General features: G+C 41.3%; 2 protein-coding genes across 3 annotated transcripts; both read left to right on the top strand.

The window, feature by feature from the left end:
- The first annotated feature begins 302 nt into the window (after positions 1–302).
- On the top strand, positions 303–13,589 carry NONO (non-POU domain containing octamer binding). Of its 2 annotated transcripts, none has more exons than XM_040265716.1 (11): positions 303–663; positions 5,673–5,832; positions 6,822–7,015; positions 8,275–8,576; positions 9,369–9,464; positions 9,663–9,859; positions 10,201–10,285; positions 10,713–10,815; positions 11,328–11,367; positions 11,589–11,698; positions 12,381–13,589. In XM_040265716.1, the coding sequence occupies exons 2-11, from the start codon at positions 5,682–5,684 to the stop codon at positions 12,513–12,515; spliced, it is 1,413 nt and encodes a 470-aa protein (XP_040121650.1). In that variant the 5' UTR covers positions 303–663; positions 5,673–5,681; the 3' UTR covers positions 12,516–13,589. The 2 variants fall into 2 exon arrangements, with proteins under 2 accessions (XP_040121650.1, XP_040121651.1); XM_040265717.1 differs by having other exon boundaries at positions 554–663; positions 5,662–5,832.
- A 521-nt stretch (positions 13,590–14,110) lies between these two features.
- ITGB1BP2 (integrin subunit beta 1 binding protein 2) lies at positions 14,111–17,723 on the top strand. Its single transcript, XM_040265718.1, has 11 exons — positions 14,111–14,260; positions 14,493–14,542; positions 14,633–14,689; positions 14,767–14,897; positions 15,598–15,692; positions 15,800–15,858; positions 16,001–16,071; positions 16,186–16,285; positions 16,542–16,655; positions 16,896–16,958; positions 17,319–17,723. Exons 1-11 carry the CDS (start codon positions 14,197–14,199, stop codon positions 17,544–17,546), a joined length of 1,032 nt encoding a protein of 343 aa, XP_040121652.1. The 5' UTR covers positions 14,111–14,196; the 3' UTR covers positions 17,547–17,723.
- Positions 17,724–17,968: the final 245 nt, after the last annotated feature.

The following is a 17,968-nucleotide window of genomic DNA, read 5'->3' as shown; positions in this document are numbered from 1 at the left end:
AAGAAGTGTCAGAGTGTAAGTCTTAATGAGGAAATGTGAAAAAAGAAACATGGCGGGGCATTTTTTTTTTTCAGTAGAAAAAAGCGAGATCTACTACACTGAATACAATGACATTGTTACTCTAGCTGTTTGCACAGGCGCAGTACAGGAATTCTCAGAGCACGCCTACGCGCACATTATCTCCTCTTCTCTTTCCCTCTCTTTCCACTTTCCTCTCTCTCTCCCTTTTTCCCCCTCTCCTCTGCCCCTCCCATCACTTGATCTTTCGGTCTTTCCATTACTTAGTTGACGTCTCTCCTTCCGACCCTCCACTCCCTACCCGTTTATCCCCCTCCCCCCTTCCTTTTCCGCCTCTAGCGGACGCAACTTGCGCAAGCGCACTTGCTACAAAGCCTCGCTCTTTGTCCCCGTCTGTCGTTCACACGAACTCCAGTCTTTCACATTCAGTAGCCAATAAGATCGAAGAAATGGTGGAAAACCGATTCCACCTCTGGAGATAAATGTTGATTGGCATATCAGATAACCAATAGGGAACTCCACTTTGTACCCCTTGGGAGGCACCGATCTCCGCCGTCTCGTTTCCGGCGGTCGCGCGCTCTTTTCTCGGGACGGTAAAGGCCGTGTAGCGTCGCCGTTACTCTGAGCAGAAAACAGTCGGTGAGGGTGAGTATGGGGTCGACTTAGTTCTTGTTCGAGAGAAGAGTAGGATTTCTAGCGACAATCGGTGAAGGAAGAGATGACGGCGAGGCTGGGTTTGAAGGAAGGTGGGCCGTTCGTTCTGCGGCCCCTTGAGGCCTTGTCTCCGCGGCCACACGGTCTCCTCATCCCACCCGCGGGGGCCCATCGCTCTCCGCTGGTCTCGCCTTCTGCTTTAACCTGATTCCCGTTTCTCTTCCCTTGCCGTTTTTTTGTGCAACGCATCTTGGAAGCTGAACCTTGTCAGTAAGTTCCCCAATCGTTGAGCCGCCCTGGGCCTGAGGGTGTGGGGTCTATTATCCGAGAGCCCTGAAGTCGCGGCTGCAGGAGGAGGCGCTTTGTCGGGCGCTCCTCCTCTCGACCTCGTGAGGCCGTTAGTTCCGGAGGAGAAAGGGGGCCCCCTCCCCTACCCCAGCGATGCTTCTTTGTCCAAACTCTTGAGCTGGGAAGTTCATCTGCCCTTGCTGTTTTCCTAGGCAGATTCCTGAAGACTTTTTTTGTCCTGTTGCCTGTCTCGACCTATTTATGACATCACTTTTTAAAAAATGAAAATTAATTTTATGGATTTCCTATCGGGTATTTTACCTTTGGAAAAACTGTTGTCGTAAGCTGCCGCTTTGTGTTCTTAACAGAAGTCGAGGTTAAAGAGGACTGGGAGGCACTTTGTTATCTTCAGTCAAAGTTGAGGTAGGGGTAGGGTTGTCAGAGAAAATACAGGACACCCCATTAGATTTGAATTTCACATAAACAACAAATTTTTTTAGTATACATGGAATGGGACACTAAAGATCATTTATTTTTCAAAATCTGAAATTCAAATTTAACTGTAATGTGTTTTTATTTGATACATCTGGCCACTCTTAATAGGGGGATCCTGGCTAGATTTATATTGTGTCTTTGTCCATGTTCCTTATTACTAAATGAAAGGTCCTAAGAGATTCTTAGAAAAGGGCCTTACCTTGCCAGTGCCTCCTGCAGCTTTCAGGCTGGTCCACATCCAGGCAGCCATTTGCATCTGGTAGATTTTTACCAGATTTCCCACACACACAGTTTCCACTTAAAAGTTGATCCTTTTCCTGAAAATTAAGGGGACACTTTATTTAGGTTTCAGATAATGTGGTGTAGTGTTTGATTTGTGCAGTTGTGTTGCAAATAGCCCCAGTTTTTCTAACAGCAATATGTATTTGCTCTCAAGAAAGTCCATCAGGGTTAGTCTTTGGGGCAAATAAGTAGACATAAATCCTTACTGTTGATCTTTATGATTTATTCCCTTCTCAGAGGCCCCAGTGGCTAGGGGCAGTGAATTTATTACCCAGATATTTGCACATATTTCCAAATTATATTCGTGGTCATCATCAGAAGTACATTACAGGGACAAATGCTTACTGAATACTTGCTACTTTGTGGGCACTGTTTTAGGTGATTTATACAGTATTATTTTGTGTTCACTGTTGAATGCCTTCTTGGGAAATAAACTGAAGGGAAAGAATATAATGATTGGCATTATGGAGACATTTACTCGACACAAAGGTAGGCAGTTTGATTGTAAAAATATTTTTTGCTAGAATCCAGAAGAGCAAGGGAAGAATGTAATTGATGAAATTTGTCTAACTGGAGCACCATATATGTAGAAATAGGGGTGGTGATTGTCAGCAGGAACAAGTAGCTGTTATGTCCATTATCTGGTTTGGTCAAAATAACCAGTCCTGTGAGACAAATGTTACCCCCATCTTACAAGTGAGGAAACTAAGACTCAGAGGTTAGGTGACATTTTAGTAAGTGTTTTGAATTCTAAAGTCTAAAATCAAGGTGAGTTCGATTACTCAGTTTATACCATAGCAATGAGCATGAGCTTTAAAGTTCAACAGACCTGAGTTCTACTCCATGCTTCATCACATTTGTGTGACCTTGGATGTACATCAGTTTTCTTATTCAGAAGATAGTTGTCAGTATTAAATGAGATAATATAGTTTTAGCACAGTGCCTGACATTCAGTGATCAGTAAATATCTGGTATTAACATCTTAACTACCACATTGCACTTTCTAAAATAAAAAATAACTTCCATTGAAGTAATTCTGAATAGTTTAAAACATCCCTATGATCAAAGAGATAATTTCTACTAAGAAATTATAAAATGGCCTTTTTGTATGGAGTGGTGAAGTGTGGTTAGGATGTAAATATAGAGTTTTTAATATTTCAGTTTTGAGTGAATCTCTGTAAGGATTTCTATTAACATGTAACATTGTGGGTTCCTGAATGGGATGCAAGGTATTGAGGCTGGGGCCACCGACTCTTAAATTAAAGGCTGGAGATTAAAAAAAAGCGAGAAAGACTCTTTGGATTCTAGCCAGAGGTAAGAAGAAATAGTTGGAGAAATGGCTGTGAAAATAATTCGTTTCTGCTATAGGCTTTTGGGATCAGGGGAATGGGGGTGTTTAATATGTAGGACTCATAGGGGAAAACATCTGATGCTAATGCCCACCTTACCTATCCCCAGCTCTATTTTTATGTTTTAATTTCTTGTGTCTTATTTTTAAAAACATTTTCTCTTTTTTTTAAGGTATCAAATTTGCTCTGAAACTGTTGCACTTATTCACAGTATTTAAAGTTGTTAAACTATAAACTATGTGGCAAAAGTCACAAAGGCGTTTAATAAGAATTTATCCTACGGAGATATTTATTGCAGCATTATAATAGGAAAAAGCTGAAAACAGCCTAAATGTCTCATAGGGAGTAGTTTAGTAAATTAGTGTACATCCAATTGGACTTTATGTAACCATTAAAAAGTATAATTAAGTTGACACTAGGAATGAGAAAAGGGTGAATATAAAATAATGCATTTATGGTTGCAGTTTTGAAATGACAATATATGTTTTTAAAGGTTAAGAAGTGAAAATGGAAATTGTGGGAGGAATATTTAGCTGAGAGAATTGGTTTATAATAGTGACAAATTATAAATAACCTAAGTGTCCTGGCACTATAAGGGCTTGGTTGACAGCAGAATTCAGAGTCCATTAACAATAAATGTAGAAGATTTAGGGACATGGAGTATACCATTTAGAGTACATACAAATATGTAAATAAGTGACTGAAATGGTATATCAAAATGTCAACAGTGACTTTTTCAGTGGTCAGTCTTTGGGTTTTTGTTTTATTGTTTTCTATGTTAAAGATGTAGTTTGTACTTTATTAATGAAGAACAAAAGACTGATAAAATGAGAATTCAAGTTTTGGCTTGAATGTCAGATTTCTAGTGAGGCCAAACTCACAACTATTTAAAATTGCAAATCTTCCCCTTCCACTCCCTGTCTACTTTCCCCTCCTCTCAACTTTTATTTTCTCCTAGCACTAAACCTCTTAAGTACTATGTAATTTAATTATTATGTATATTTTCTCTCACTGGAAGGTTATCACTGCTGAAGGCAAGACTGTTCATTGATTCATCCCAAGCACCTAGAATAGTGTCTAGCAAATAAGCATTTGGTGAATATTTGTTGAATTAATGTAAAAAATTAGTAAAAAAGAAAAAGTCATTTTTATCATTATGTTACTGGAAAGCCAGTTATAGAGACTATTTCATGGATGTAGTTTTTAAATCTTAAATTATATTCTTAGAATAAATTATTAGAAGTAGAATTCCTGAGTTAAGAAATATGAACATCTTGATACCTCTTGTTACCTGTTGTCTTATAAAACAATTTTATACAGAACTTAACTGCATTGATATTTTCAGATTTGGTAGGATATGATATAAAAAATGTATCAATGTTAAGAAAGTTTTATACACATAAGTGTCTTGTATATTCCTCATCCAGAATCAACAGCTACCAAGCCTTTGTCACATTTTTTTAATCTGAGAAATATAATTTATTTTAAGGGAATCATATGATGTTAATAATACAGTTTTTGGAGAAAAGATCATTTTCTGCATCTTTCTTGCAGTTAAATCTGACTGGAGGGTCTTATGTTTAGGATAAAAGATTCATGATTGATTTTTGTCCTTTAATTTACTGGAAAACTGCCCTTGGATAAGGGAGATGGTCCTCAGCTGATCCATTAGGAAATTTCCATCTTAAAACCATCAACTTTTGTATTCAGCCTGGATTATACCAGGAATTTTCATTTTAATCTTATAGGTTTTTGGCCATGCCTGATGGCTTACAGGATCTCTATTCCCCAGTCAGGGATTGAAGCCCAGCCACAACAGTGGCTTGGAATCCTAACCTAGGCAACCAGGGAACTCCCTTATGTTGATTTTAAACAACAAAATTTAAGATTTTATGATTGTATATGTTTGTATTGGATGCTTTTATTACTTTGATAGTCATTTATCTTTCTATGGTGGTTAATAACGATATTTAATAATAATAATATATACTAGTACAGAACTAGTATTTTCACATATTTATTCATCTTCATAGCTACCTTGAGAGGTAGGTGTTTTTATTATCCCTTTTATAACAACTTAAGGAACTGGTTCAAAAGTAATTTGCTAGTAAGTGTTAGGACCATGTTTCAAATATAAGTATGTCTAAATCTATACAGCCAATACTTTTCCATAGTATCAACTGTAGGCTAGGGCTGCAAGGTGCCAAAGAACAAGACTTATTAGCCCTTGAGATAACGAGAATCTGTTTCAATCATTGTAGTTTTAAAGTGTGCTTTAATATTATGATAGGGCCATTTTTTAGGGAGTAGATTATTTTGGGAAAGTCACTTCAATGCATGTAGTTATTGAACTGGAAGGTTCCTCAAGTCATTCTTTTGCAAGCTGTTCTTATTTAGTACTTGTCTAGTTTCTGTGTGCAATATAACTGATAGTGCTGGTGGTTTTAGATGGTTGAATTGTACTCCTTCACCATACCTGTTTGAAATAGTACCATAGGTGATTAATTGACATGTAAGTCACCAGAAAATTAGTGACTGAATATGTTTTAAGCACTGAATGTGTCTGACATTCCAGTTTATTTTTAGGGTACAAAGATGCAGAGCAATAAAACTTTTAACTTGGAGAAACAAAACCACACTCCAAGGAAGCATCATCAACATCACCATCAGCAGCACCACCAGCAGCAACAGCAGCAGCCACCACCTCCACCAATGCCTGCAAATGGGCAGCAAGCCAGCAGCCAGAGTAAGTACATGCTAGGTAATGAAGTAGAAATAGGTTCTGTCTTGGGAATAGTTTCTTGATTTTTAGATTCGACTCTTGGGATTATAAAGGAATGGGCTTTTGTGGCACACCTTTGTTCTTTTCCCTATTTACCTCAATACTTAGAATAGAAAAAGGCTGATTCTCTGAAAAGGAGCAGATATGTAGGATAGCAGTTGAATACAGGTTGCTTCGCTGCATTGGCACATCGTTTTGCTAAACACTGTGGTAATTTTATGACTAGTAAGTAGAGAAAATATAAAGAAGGTTTTCAAGACTTAATGGAGAAGAAATCTGATACTGAGTATTATACTTTTAGCCTAGGGCCTCTGCCTCCCTAGTTTTAATCAGAGTAAAAGATCTTTAAAGATACATTCTCATCCATTCCGCTAACTTTGAGCACCTCTTGTATGCGTCTAAAACTACAAACAACCTCATCTTCCTTATTTCCAAAAATTCCTACAAAGAATACTCTTTCCTAACTCATTTCTTTTCATTACATTACCCCAAGCCTGAAAGAATGGGAACTGTTAAGGTTATGAAGATTGATTTGGGATTGGGAAATGGGGCAGTTTTTGTGTTTTTTTTTTTTTTTTTTTTTTGTAATTATGTTTTAAATGTAAAAATCCAGTTAGTTCTGACATAAAGCTCCTTGACTTGCTTGGTTTTCTCTTTGACAGTAGCTCTTATATTGTCTTTCTGTCTCTGAGTTAGTCTAGGTTGGCTCCTGGACCATAGTAGAGCTGTTGAGAAGTCCGTCCTCCCTCCCTCCCCGCCCCAGATCTCTGCATACTGCTTTCACATTCTAAGTGCAATTTACTGATAAGTGGTTAGTGGATAGATTCCATTGGGAAATGGTGTTGACTTCTTTATAGCAATTATATTTCTTATCTAGCAGCAGTTGTAACTTTTTAAGGATATGACTGTAAATCTCTCCCCAATCTTTTAAGTGACTATGTTTCTTCTCCCAGATGAAGGCTTGACTATTGACCTGAAGAATTTTAGGAAACCAGGAGAGAAGACCTTCACCCAGCGTAGTCGGCTCTTTGTGGGCAATCTTCCTCCTGACATCACTGAGGAGGAGATGAGGAAACTGTTTGAGAAATATGGGAAGGCAGGCGAAGTCTTCATTCATAAGGACAAGGGCTTTGGCTTTATCCGCTTGGTAAGCAGCTGTGGGCTTTTAGAGAAGCTGGGAAATGATGGCTATGGAAAATTAGGCAGTAGAAATAATTCTCAGATGATGTTTGTAAAAGCTTATAGTTGGTAGAACAGGACAAAATGCAGATTTTATTTTAATTTTTCCTGATAGGTTTTTGTTTCAAGACAACATAGGTTTATTTGCCTAGGACTCTGGGGCTTAAGTATGCCCTTTGGAACTTTTTTTAGTTGGGAAATTTCAAGCATATAGAAGTGGAGAGAATAGTGCAGTGATCCTGCACATACTTGTTACCCAGCTTCAATAACTATCAAGTCATAGTTAATCTTGTTTTTTCTGTACCTTTCCCCTGTTTACTGTCCCCTACAAATACTTTAGTAAGTTAAGATTTTTTCCTGAAAAAATGGGAAAAGACTTTTAGTAATGATCAAGATTTATATAATTTATTTCCAAAGCCTTTATGCATGTATTATCTCACTTAAGAGTCTTCAAAACCTTGAGGGGACAGTTTTATATCTTTTTTAAAATCTACTTTGAAAGAAATTTTAATTGCTAAAATCCACATAATATAACATTTATCATAACCATTTTTAAGTGTAGATGTCTGATTTGATTTAGGAAATGTGTTTAAGTGTGTGGGGGAAACCTTTTGGGGCATTATCTATCTCCATAAATGGGGAACATAATGTGCTAGAAAGATCACTGGATGTTATGGTCAGAACCAGTCTTCATTCCAGATCTACCACTAACTCAACTGTATGGGCAAGTCATTTTTTCTGGGGCTCAGGTTTTTTTTAAGAATGTGGAGGGGAGGGTCCCATCAAGGTCTGTGGTTCTAAAGAGGCCTGTTGGAGGGTGTAGTGATTCTGATTACTTTGGTACATAGCTAGCTGAAACTAAAATAATTCTGACTTCTGTATTGTAAGAGTAGGTTTTATGCTGGTCATTATTGTCCAGATTTAACACTTAAGAGAATAGCTTGTCATACTGATGACCATGTAAGTGATGTTAACTCTAGAATTTCCAATTGATTTATTACAAGGCCATCAGAGCAATTAGGTTAACCAAAGAATTATCTGAAACACATGAATCTGTTCTTCCAGTTCCATCCTTTTTTTTGTATGCTTATTGCCAAGGGTTTTGGGTTTGTTTGTTTGTTTGTTTAGACACTGAGGTATTGAGCTATGGTACTTTAGACTCTTGATGGCTGTGTAGGTGGTCATTGTTCAGCTATTGAGTTATTCTGACTTTTCTCTGCTTCCTAGGAAACACGAACCCTAGCGGAGATTGCCAAAGTAGAACTGGACAACATGCCACTCCGTGGAAAGCAGCTGCGTGTGCGCTTTGCCTGCCATAGTGCATCCCTTACAGTCCGAAACCTTCCTCAGTATGTGTCCAATGAACTGCTGGAGGAGGCCTTTTCTGTGTTCGGCCAGGTGGAGAGGGCTGTAGTCATTGTGGATGATCGAGGCAGGCCCTCAGGAAAAGGCATTGTTGAATTCTCAGGGAAGCCAGCTGCTCGAAAAGCTCTGGACAGATGCAGTGAAGGCTCCTTCCTGCTAACCACGTGAGTGAGGGGTCATTTTCAGAAACATACCTTAAATGCTACTTCCTTCTGTGGTCTGGGGAGTTAGCCTCTAAGAACCATGTTCTTGTGTTCATTTTGAAGACTAGATACTATCCAGCTCTCTGGTAGGGTTTTCAGTATAATCTTAAAATAATGGAAATGGTATGAGGATTAAAAGATAGACATTTTCAGTAAGTTGTCATTTAGTCAGTGTTAAATCTCCCCTTTGAAGTTTTAGAACTCGTAAATTGTTTTGTGCATGCAACATCTCTCAGCATTTATTCCAAGTCATTATTTTGAGTTCTGAGTTGTTGTATCTGAGCTGAGTTGAGTTCTGAGCTTGCTCAGTTGTATCCAACATTTTTGTGAACTCATAGACTGTAGCTCACCAGGCTCCTCTGTCCGTGTACTTTCCCAGGCAAGAATACTGGAGTGGGTTTCCTTTCCAGGGGATCTTCCCGACCCAGGGCTCAAGCCTGTGGCACCTGCTGCATCTCCTGCATGGCAGGCGAATGATGGCTGCAATGGGGCAGCCCCACACTTAAGTACTTTACCTACTTAAAGGCTGTGTTCAGAGATCTGAACCCTGACCCCATCCTGTCAACCCCAGATTCCACAGAGTTCTGTTTAAAGAACTTGGTTACTTGGGACTAGGTGTAAAAGCACCTTCAGAAGTATGTTTAATTGTTCAGTGCTGACCCTTTATTAGTTCATTGTGCCACTGACTTGTAGAGAGGGAAGCCTAATGAAGGTTGTACTTAGAGTAACACTGAGTGTTTTTCTTTCTCCCAGATTTCCTCGACCTGTGACTGTGGAGCCCATGGACCAGTTAGATGATGAAGAGGGACTCCCAGAGAAGCTGGTTATAAAGAATCAGCAATTTCACAAGTATGTGATCCTGACAGATTTCCTGTTAGTTGTTTGCCTATTTATTCTTAAGGAAGCTTGTAATGGGTTGTGTAAAAGAGGCAAGTCTTTGCTGTATGTGTTCAGTGGCAGCCATTGTCTTGGCCCTTGGGAGGAATGTAGTGTTTAGTTGAGAGAATCTTGGACAGAGTTTTAGTAACCCAGAAACCTTGTCAATAGAGAGCGAGAACAGCCACCCAGATTTGCACAGCCTGGCTCCTTTGAGTATGAGTATGCCATGCGCTGGAAGGCACTTATTGAGATGGAAAAGCAGCAGCAGGACCAAGTGGACCGAAACATCAAGGAAGCTCGTGAGAAGCTGGAGATGGAGATGGAGGCTGCTCGCCATGAGCACCAGGTCATGCTAATGAGGCAGGGTGAGTATCTACCTAAGGCTTAAAACTAGAAGAAGGACAAAATAACTTTTTTTCAGGAGTTTCTTTGTATCAATCAATAGAGAAAGGCCTAAACTTCAGCTTTTATTCTCTGAAATATTTTGTTGATCTTGGTAGGCAAATGAGCTTGGAGATGTGGCAGAGGATACTGGATTCTGTGGAGAAGGAAATAATAGGTTTGACTTCATTTTTGGAATCTGGATACCTCAGATGGCCACTCAGGGATTAAATATCCCCTTTGCTTTCTTGATCTTTATTTGTGGAAAATTAATGGGCCTATATGAGGAGGGTGAAGAATACTCTGAATCAGTCTGTTTTTCTAGATTTGATGAGGCGCCAAGAAGAACTTCGGAGGATGGAAGAGCTGCACAATCAAGAAGTGCAAAAACGAAAGCAGCTGGAGCTCAGGTAACTTTTTTCCTCCAACCCTTTTTCTCCGACAACTCTAAAAGGTAATGTCTTACTCCTGCTTCTTAACCACCATGCTATCTCATGCATGTAAATATGTTGGCAAATATTTCCTGGCTGCTTCTCAAGTTCTCCCTTTAGGTAGATGTTTTGACTGCCCATGGGTCTGTGAATTCTTGGGACTGCACTAAAGAGGAAAGCAGCTGAGTGATTGGTCTCATGAGGCTGGCTCCTTTGGGAAAGAAGTTTTTCCCCTAAAGGACACATCAGGGTTGTTTTAGGGCTGGGCCCACTTAACAGTTGCCTGGAGAACTAAGGTAGTTTTCAGTGGGCTCTTGGATCTCCTTGGCTGAGTCCCTTATTAAGATAGATAATCTGTTCAAGTTCTGGAATGCCTGTGCTTAAATATCTTGGTGACTCTGTGCAGGCAGGAGGAGGAGCGCAGGCGCCGAGAGGAAGAGATGCGGCGGCAACAAGAAGAAATGATGCGACGACAGCAGGAAGGATTCAAGGGAACCTTCCCTGATGCGGTATATCTCTCTGTGCCCATAATACGACAAACTCACCACTAGGATTAGGAAGCACAATAGGCTATGACCAATTTTTCCATTCTGTGACACTTCTTTTAGAAAGAAGCAGTCATAGGAAGGAAAGGTAAGGTTTGAAGAGGAGCTCTTTTTGCCTCACGGGCAATTTAGGATGAAAAGCTGAGGCTAGTGTATGCTGTTTAATCTCAGTGACTGCAGGATCAGATAGATTCAGTCCTGTAGCAGCCTTGCCTGGCTTCTGATGTCCTCAGCAGTTGTTGTACAGGTTGGAGCCCTGAAAGAAATCATGTGTCTCCTTTCATCTCTCAATTTGTTCCTAATAGGAAACTCTGACTTGTGTCCTAGTAGCTCTAAACTTGAGTTCATTGTACAACTACAGTGAGTTAGTTTAAGGAGCTGTTGCAGATATTCTTTAGTATGTGGTCCTTAGTGGATTGTGGTAGAATGAATGCAGTGCTGTCTTGGACTGTCTTGAGTGTTTTTTTGTTTTCCAGAGAGAGCAAGAGATACGGATGGGTCAGATGGCTATGGGAGGTAAGGGCTTAGGAGATTAATGGTACAGATTTCTTTTTTTGTCTCATCTCTGGTGAACTATGTAGCTTCTCCTACCTAGTCCAAATTTAGGGGGCTTGACATTTCTGGAAGCAAATTTTGGTGGGAGGGTAACATGTCTTAGCCCAGAAGTCTTGGCTTGTTTCCTTTGGCATAAAGAATGTCAATGTCTGTCTCCTCTACTGATCACTATTCTGCTTTAGGTGCTATGGGCATAAACAACAGAGGTGCCATGCCCCCTGCTCCTGTGCCAGCTGGTACCCCAGCTCCTCCAGGACCAGCCACTATGATGCCAGATGGAACCTTGGGATTGGTAAACTGCAGAGCTTTATAGTAGCTAAATGGTGATAGGAGGAAGAACTTTGCCTTCATGGTCCTTGGGTCTGCTACAGTTTTGCTACAGATTAAATAGTTTTTAGGATCACTATTATCTATAAAATGTTAACCTCAAGCTCTTTGAGTCTTGTGCAAACCCAATCTTAAATTATATTTTATCCTCTGACTGGCTAGTCTTGATTGACAGTTTTTGCTACCCTGGGTAAATAGGTTCCTTTTTGGAGGGAAGGCAACAAAGGTTAGGCATTATATGAAATACATGTGAGGTCAAAAGATTTATGGCTCATGCAATCCTGAAGTGGTTTAGTTGTAGTGTCAAAATGTTTACTTTGAATAGAGTTAAATTTGCTGAAGAGTGATGGCCTGCCCTTGTCCATATACCTAGTTCAGGAAAAAGGACTTGGCTAACGTTTATCCAGTCCAGGAATTTAGTATATAATGTTACTTAGCCTGTAGGAATCAGGATAAAAAGTTAAAGATGGTTGGGTGGACCTGTCAGCAACTTCCTTTTTAGGGTTATCCACTATAGTTCTAAATGGGCTTAGTCTCCCCTACCATCAGGAATGTTGAATGGAAATGGCCTCCAGGGGAGGGACTATGGATGGGTGGGAAGCTAGGGCACAGGTTCTATTATAACGTCATTCTCTTTTCTCTTTAAGACCCCACCAACAACTGAACGCTTTGGCCAAGCTGCTACAATGGAAGGAATTGGAGCAATTGGTGGAACCCCTCCTGCATTCAACCGTGCAGCTCCTGGAGCTGAATTTGCTCCAAACAAACGTCGCCGATACTAATAAAATTGCAGTGTCTAGTTTCCCAAAACCCTTAAAAGAAGGACCCTTTTTGGACTTAGCCGAATTCTACTCTGGAAAAGTGTTAGGGATTCCTCCCAATAGTTTAGGTCTTCCCTGCCTGTAGTACTCTAGGGAGTATGTTGGAGGCAGAGGGTAAGGGAGGGGTGATATTTAACAAATCAGTTCTATGTGGTATATCCTTTCACTAATCAATTCTGTGTGGTGCATTCCTAAAATCTCATGTGATTGTTGAGAGCCTGTGAGGGCCAGGAGCCATGGCAAAATGGATCCAGTTAGAGCCCCCATTAATCTTAATCATTCCACTCTTTGTCCACCCTGTTCTATTTGCTTTCTTGAGCCCCCCCCACCCCAGTTGGTAAAGAATCTGCCTGCAATGATGGAGACCTGGTTTCGATTCCTGGGTCAGGAAGATCCCCTGGAGAAGGAAATGGCAACCCACTCCAGTATTCTTGCCTGGAGAATCCTGTAGACAGAGGAGCCTGGCAGGCTACAGTCCATGGGGTCACAAGAGTTGGACACGACTTAGTGCACTGTCTTACCCCAGAGATCCTGCCACATATACCACAAAAACCAAACATCCCCCAATGACCTTGGCCCCACTGTTCCAATCACTCCCAGGTGGGAATTCAGGCACATGTCCACAGAGGTCACAGACAACATACATACGGTTCTGTTATGTCCCATATATTACCCTTTCATGTCCCAAGGAAGACATTTTCTCTTAGAGATTTTCATTTAGTGTATCTTTAAAAAATCTTGTGTTAAACTTGCCTCCATCTTTTTCTTGGGTAAGGACAACCCAAAAATGGCCCTTTTGTGTCTGTGATGTTGCCATTCACAGCTTTTCTTGATAGGCCTAGTACAATCTTGAGAACAGGGTTGCTGTATGCTGAATGTCAGACGGTAGCTCTTAGCTTTGCCTATCTTAGGTAGTTATGCTGTGCATTTTTTATTGGTGTACCATGTTTGATTTGTCCCTAATACCTTTGAAGTTTTTCTGAGAAATGAAATAATGCAACATGAACTTATTAAAATACATTTTAAGCCTTTTAATTTTCTGTGCTATTTTTGAAGGGGGGAGGAAGGGAAGTTCTGTCTCAGATGAGTGCAAGGCTATAAGAATAATCCTTTATGACCTTTTGCTTAAAATATTATCTAGGCAAACATGGGAAAGTTAGATGTATATTATGGTCAAAGTGGTTGAAGATCCGGTGCTATTGGTGGTACACAGAAGTAATGAGGATGGGAGGAAAGCTGCTGCTTTGAAAGAGGAAGAAAATGGGCTGGAGGAATTGGGGTACCTTCAGCAAACTGGGAGGGGGGCTTAAAATTGGTTCTTTCTGAGCAGGCTTGAACTTGGCATGGTAAATCTAAAACAAGTCTCAGCAATGGTTAGCTGACCTTACCCAGGTTCCAAACCCTACTCTGCCTGATACTTTTTTCTTAAGCCTCAGAGCTGAAATCTTCCTGAGTTCTTTCCTATTGGCTGGGAAGACCAATTGAAGTTCCCTTGCCCATGTTAGGAGGTGTACGCCTCCTGAACTAAAGATAGAAACAGCTGGCCTTTCCAGGCAGCTAAAAACCTCCAGACTAAGAGGTGTTCCCCACTCAGCAGCCAGACTCCTTGAAATACCCTTTCAGTAATTCTACCAACGCCTCCATGTCTCTACTCTGCCATAACAAAGGCTGTGGGCAGCATTTTGACCCCCAAACCAACCTTCCTGGTGAGTAAGCCTGACCTTGCCAGGAGCTCTGTGGGTGCTAAGGGGGTTGTCAGCTGTAGGCAATCTTAAAGGAACAGAAATTTAGTGTGTGCATTAGTTTAATTGGTCTGGGTGTTCTTCAGTCTTTACTGATATATATATATTCTTATACCATATGGAAAGATTGTCAGCATATAAACCTGGAAAAGTAAGAATTCCTTTCCTTCCTTGATCTTGTTACTGGTATCCACAGATTCCTGTTACCATCACCCTGGGGTCCCAATCTTCCATGATGCACTTAAGGTGAGGAATAGGCAAGGGGGGAATAGCAAGAACATTTTGCAAAAGAAATACAGCCAGGAATCTAAGCTGAGCTGGGTCTTTTGTTATCAGGGTTGGTCCTGCTGCCGGAAGCGAACTGTAGATTTCTCTGAGTTTCTAAACATCAAGGTAAATTCTTTACTTTCGGGTATTCTGCCCCCAATAGAAGGATTCCATCCCTAATCTTCTTTCCCTATCTATACTAGGGCTGTACTGTGGGACCACACTGTGCTGAGAAGCTCCCTGAGGGCCCTGGTACAAGCAGTTCACTTCAGGAGCAAAGACCTCCAAATGTGATTCCAAAGTCAGCAGAGACTTTGCGTCGGGAGAGGCCCAAGTAAAGAGGAGGTCCCTGGGTTTTTCGTACATTCATTGAGCTTTTTAGGAGTGATTAATAGGTCATTGAGGTTTGGGAGCTAGAGACCAGAGATACGAGGAGACCCAAGTGTCAGGGCTTGGTGTATGTTTTGTGCCTTAGGGGAAATTTGTCCAGAAATAACGTCCTTTGCTCTTAAGGTGGTATGGGGTATGATAGGGTAGGTATTTTGAATCAACAGAGTAGATAGCCTCTCACAAATACATACTTAGTTATAATACAAGGGTGATTGTTGAATGAATTGGGTTTTTTTTCTTTTTGGGAGAGTTTTAAAATATGTTTTATATATAAAGAATGTAGTAGTATTGGCAGCCAGGAGGTTGCCAAGAAGAATAAATCAATTTTGTGGCAACAATATGAGCAACAGAAGAAAGTCTACAGTTAATTAGATGGAGAAAAGGGAATGATGCAGTTGTATAGAAAAATATGGATTTAGAGCAACTGAGTAGATTGGCAAGAGAAGCCCTGGGGAATTCCCCAGGGTTCAAGGATTTGGCATATCCACAGAGAAGAAGATTGGCAATAGGATTGCTATCCATCTTCTCTAACTCTGCCCTACTTTTACCAGACTTCTTCAATTCCAATACCATTGGTGGGAAGGTTGGCACTGTTGGTCACAGTTAGTGGGTCAGGACTAAATCACCACACCCATACCCCCTAGGTCAGAGTTGCTTCCAAAGTTGCTTCCGCTAAATATATCCCAAGCTCTGGAAATGGCACTGGAACAGAAGGAATTAGACCAAGAACCTGGAGCAGGTAAGTGGGTCCTTAGTAGGACAGGTTTCACAGGCTGGAATTTAGTGAAAGTTGCAGTTGGGTGGAAGAAATGAATAGTGTTCCTGACTCTTGTTTTCTTTGCCCAGGAGTTGACAGTAGCCTGATCCGGATTGGGGCCAGCTGCCAGAACCCAGGATGTGATGCTGTGAGTGAGAGTTTCTGGAGGACTCAAGCGTGTGTTTGAGAGATGTGATGCCTGAGGGATGGCTGGGTATAGATGTGAGGCTGCATACATTTTTATTCATTCTGATCTGATTCTTTTCCTGATTCTCCTTTATCTTTCTTAGGTATACCAAGGCCTAGAGAGTGATACTACTCCATGTACCTACCACCCTGGAGCACCTCAATTCCATGAAGGGTGATGGAGGGGACTGGGTGGGCTGTGAGACAGGTTTTTCCCAATATTAACCTTAAGATTGGAGTGCTCGTGGGGAGGGGAAAGGAGATTAAGTGAATTCTATTCCTACCTCAGGGTGAAATCTTGGAGCTGTTGTGGCATCCAGACCCTGGATTTTGGGGCATTCCTGGCACAGCCAGGATGCAGAGTTGGTAGACATGATTGGGGAAAGCAGGTAAGTCCTGACTTTAATGAACCCTTGATTAGAACCCAGTTCCCAAATAATTTCTCCTCCTTGTACCTCATGGCCAAGCTCTGTATCTTCTCCCTTTTGCATGGACCAAATAAGATTTCTGCTCCCAGTAGTTTTGCGATATGAGGTCGTGTTAATCTTTCTGACCCTCTCTTGTTTCTTCTCCACATACACCATGAGAACGCCCCTTGGGATAAGAGTCCATTCTTACCATCCACATTTCACATCTTCTTTTTAGCTGCCAGCATCTTGCCGTCATGATTGGCATCAGACAGATTCCTTAGTAGTGGTGACTATATATGGCCAGATTCCACTTCCTGCATTCAACTGGGTGAAGGCCAGTCAAACTGAGGTGAGGAATGTCTGATGCTGGATGGGAGGCCAGTGAATTGGGTGATATTATCATCTTACAGGCTGAGTCGTCGTATGCAGTTAATATGTAGGCTCCATAGTCCTCTGGTAAAGCTCTAAGGTCAGGGTTATCTGACTGGCCTGTGGATGTAGGAAAAACACCACTGGCCTGCTTCTGTGTCATAATAATGTGTTCTGACCTTCTGGGATTGTTCCTACCCCTGTAATTCTTTTCTCTCAGCTTCATGTCCACATTGTCTTTGATGGTAACCGTGTGTTCCAAGCACAGATGAAGCTCTGGGGGGTAAGTGAAGAGAAAGGGGCACAAGAGGGGGAGGCAGATGGGGTAAAAAGAAGGGCCGGACTGGAATGAATAGAGGGTGTCTTGAGGGATGAAGTTGTAGTGGGAAAGTGGAGGTTTTCTCTTCATTTGCTTTGATATTCTCTCTCTCTCTCCCTCTTCTCCCTATTTTCTCCCCTTCCCCCCAACTCCCTTTTCTTTCCTCTTTCTCTCTCTCCCTTACTTATTCCTTCCCTATATTTTTCCCCATCTTGCATTTTTTATTTTTCTCCCTGTCATTCATCACCACCCTGCCCTGACCCCAATCCCTTTGGTTTCCTCATTTTCTCTTTCTGTGTTCCTCTATCTTTCCCTCCTCCTCAGGTCATAGACGTGGAGCAGAGCTCTGTCTCCTTGATGCCATCTCGGGTTGAAATTTCCCTGGTCAAGGCTGACCCAGGATCCTGGGCCCAGCTGGAGCACCCCGATGCACTGGCTGAGAAGGCTAAGGCAGAGGTTGGGTTAGAGATGGATGAGGAAGAGTCTGAGGATTCAGATGATGACTTGAGCTGGACAGAGGAGGAGGAAGAGGAGGAAGCAATGGGGGAATAGTGACACCAGACAGTCAAGTCTAGATAGGATCTCAGTGACTCCCTTAGAATTTCAGAGACCAGGATATGGTTGGCCATGGAGTGTCACTGAGCAACAGGAGGCAGAAGGAGGGGAGAACAAAAGTGTCCAAACCATGCTGTTTTTTCCCTTAAATAAATCTTGTATTCTGCAGTTTCACATAGTGTCGTTCTCTCACCTCACTATCTAAGATTGCATTCATTCCCTCCAGCTTCTGTGTGTGTGTGTAACACACGTGTGAATACAAGCACATGCAATCAATTCTTCACAACCACCAAGTATTTACTGAGTACTTACTACGTGCCCAGTTACATGTTAGGTGGTTTAGAGGTATCTGAGAAGCAGTAGACTTATTCATTCCTGTTAGGAAAATTGTAGTGTGGTTGACAGGTCAAGGCTAATCT

Source organism: Oryx dammah, unplaced genomic scaffold, assembly GCF_014754425.2.
Source record: "Oryx dammah isolate SB20612 unplaced genomic scaffold, SCBI_Odam_1.1 HiC_scaffold_23, whole genome shotgun sequence".
Classification (NCBI taxonomy): domain Eukaryota; kingdom Metazoa; phylum Chordata; class Mammalia; order Artiodactyla; family Bovidae; genus Oryx; species Oryx dammah.
Note: the sequence above shows the minus strand (reverse complement) of the source record. Positions and strands in the feature narration are given on the sequence as shown.

Coding starts and splice junctions, on each gene's coding strand:
- ITGB1BP2 (XM_040265718.1), top strand. CDS start 14,197: ATGTCTCTACTCTGCCATAACAAAGGCTGTGGGCAGCATTTTGACCCC. Junction 14,898..15,597: donor TTGCGTCGGGAGAGGCCCAA/GTAAAGAGGAGG, acceptor CATACCCCCTAG/GTCAGAGTTGCTTCCAAAGT. Junction 16,656..16,895: donor TGAAGGCCAGTCAAACTGAG/GTGAGGAATGTC, acceptor CTTTTCTCTCAG/CTTCATGTCCACATTGTCTT.
- NONO (XM_040265716.1), top strand. CDS start 5,682: ATGCAGAGCAATAAAACTTTTAACTTGGAGAAACAAAACCACACTCCA. Junction 8,577..9,368: donor GGCTCCTTCCTGCTAACCAC/GTGAGTGAGGGG, acceptor TCTTTCTCCCAG/ATTTCCTCGACCTGTGACTG. Junction 10,286..10,712: donor CGAAAGCAGCTGGAGCTCAG/GTAACTTTTTTC, acceptor GACTCTGTGCAG/GCAGGAGGAGGAGCGCAGGC.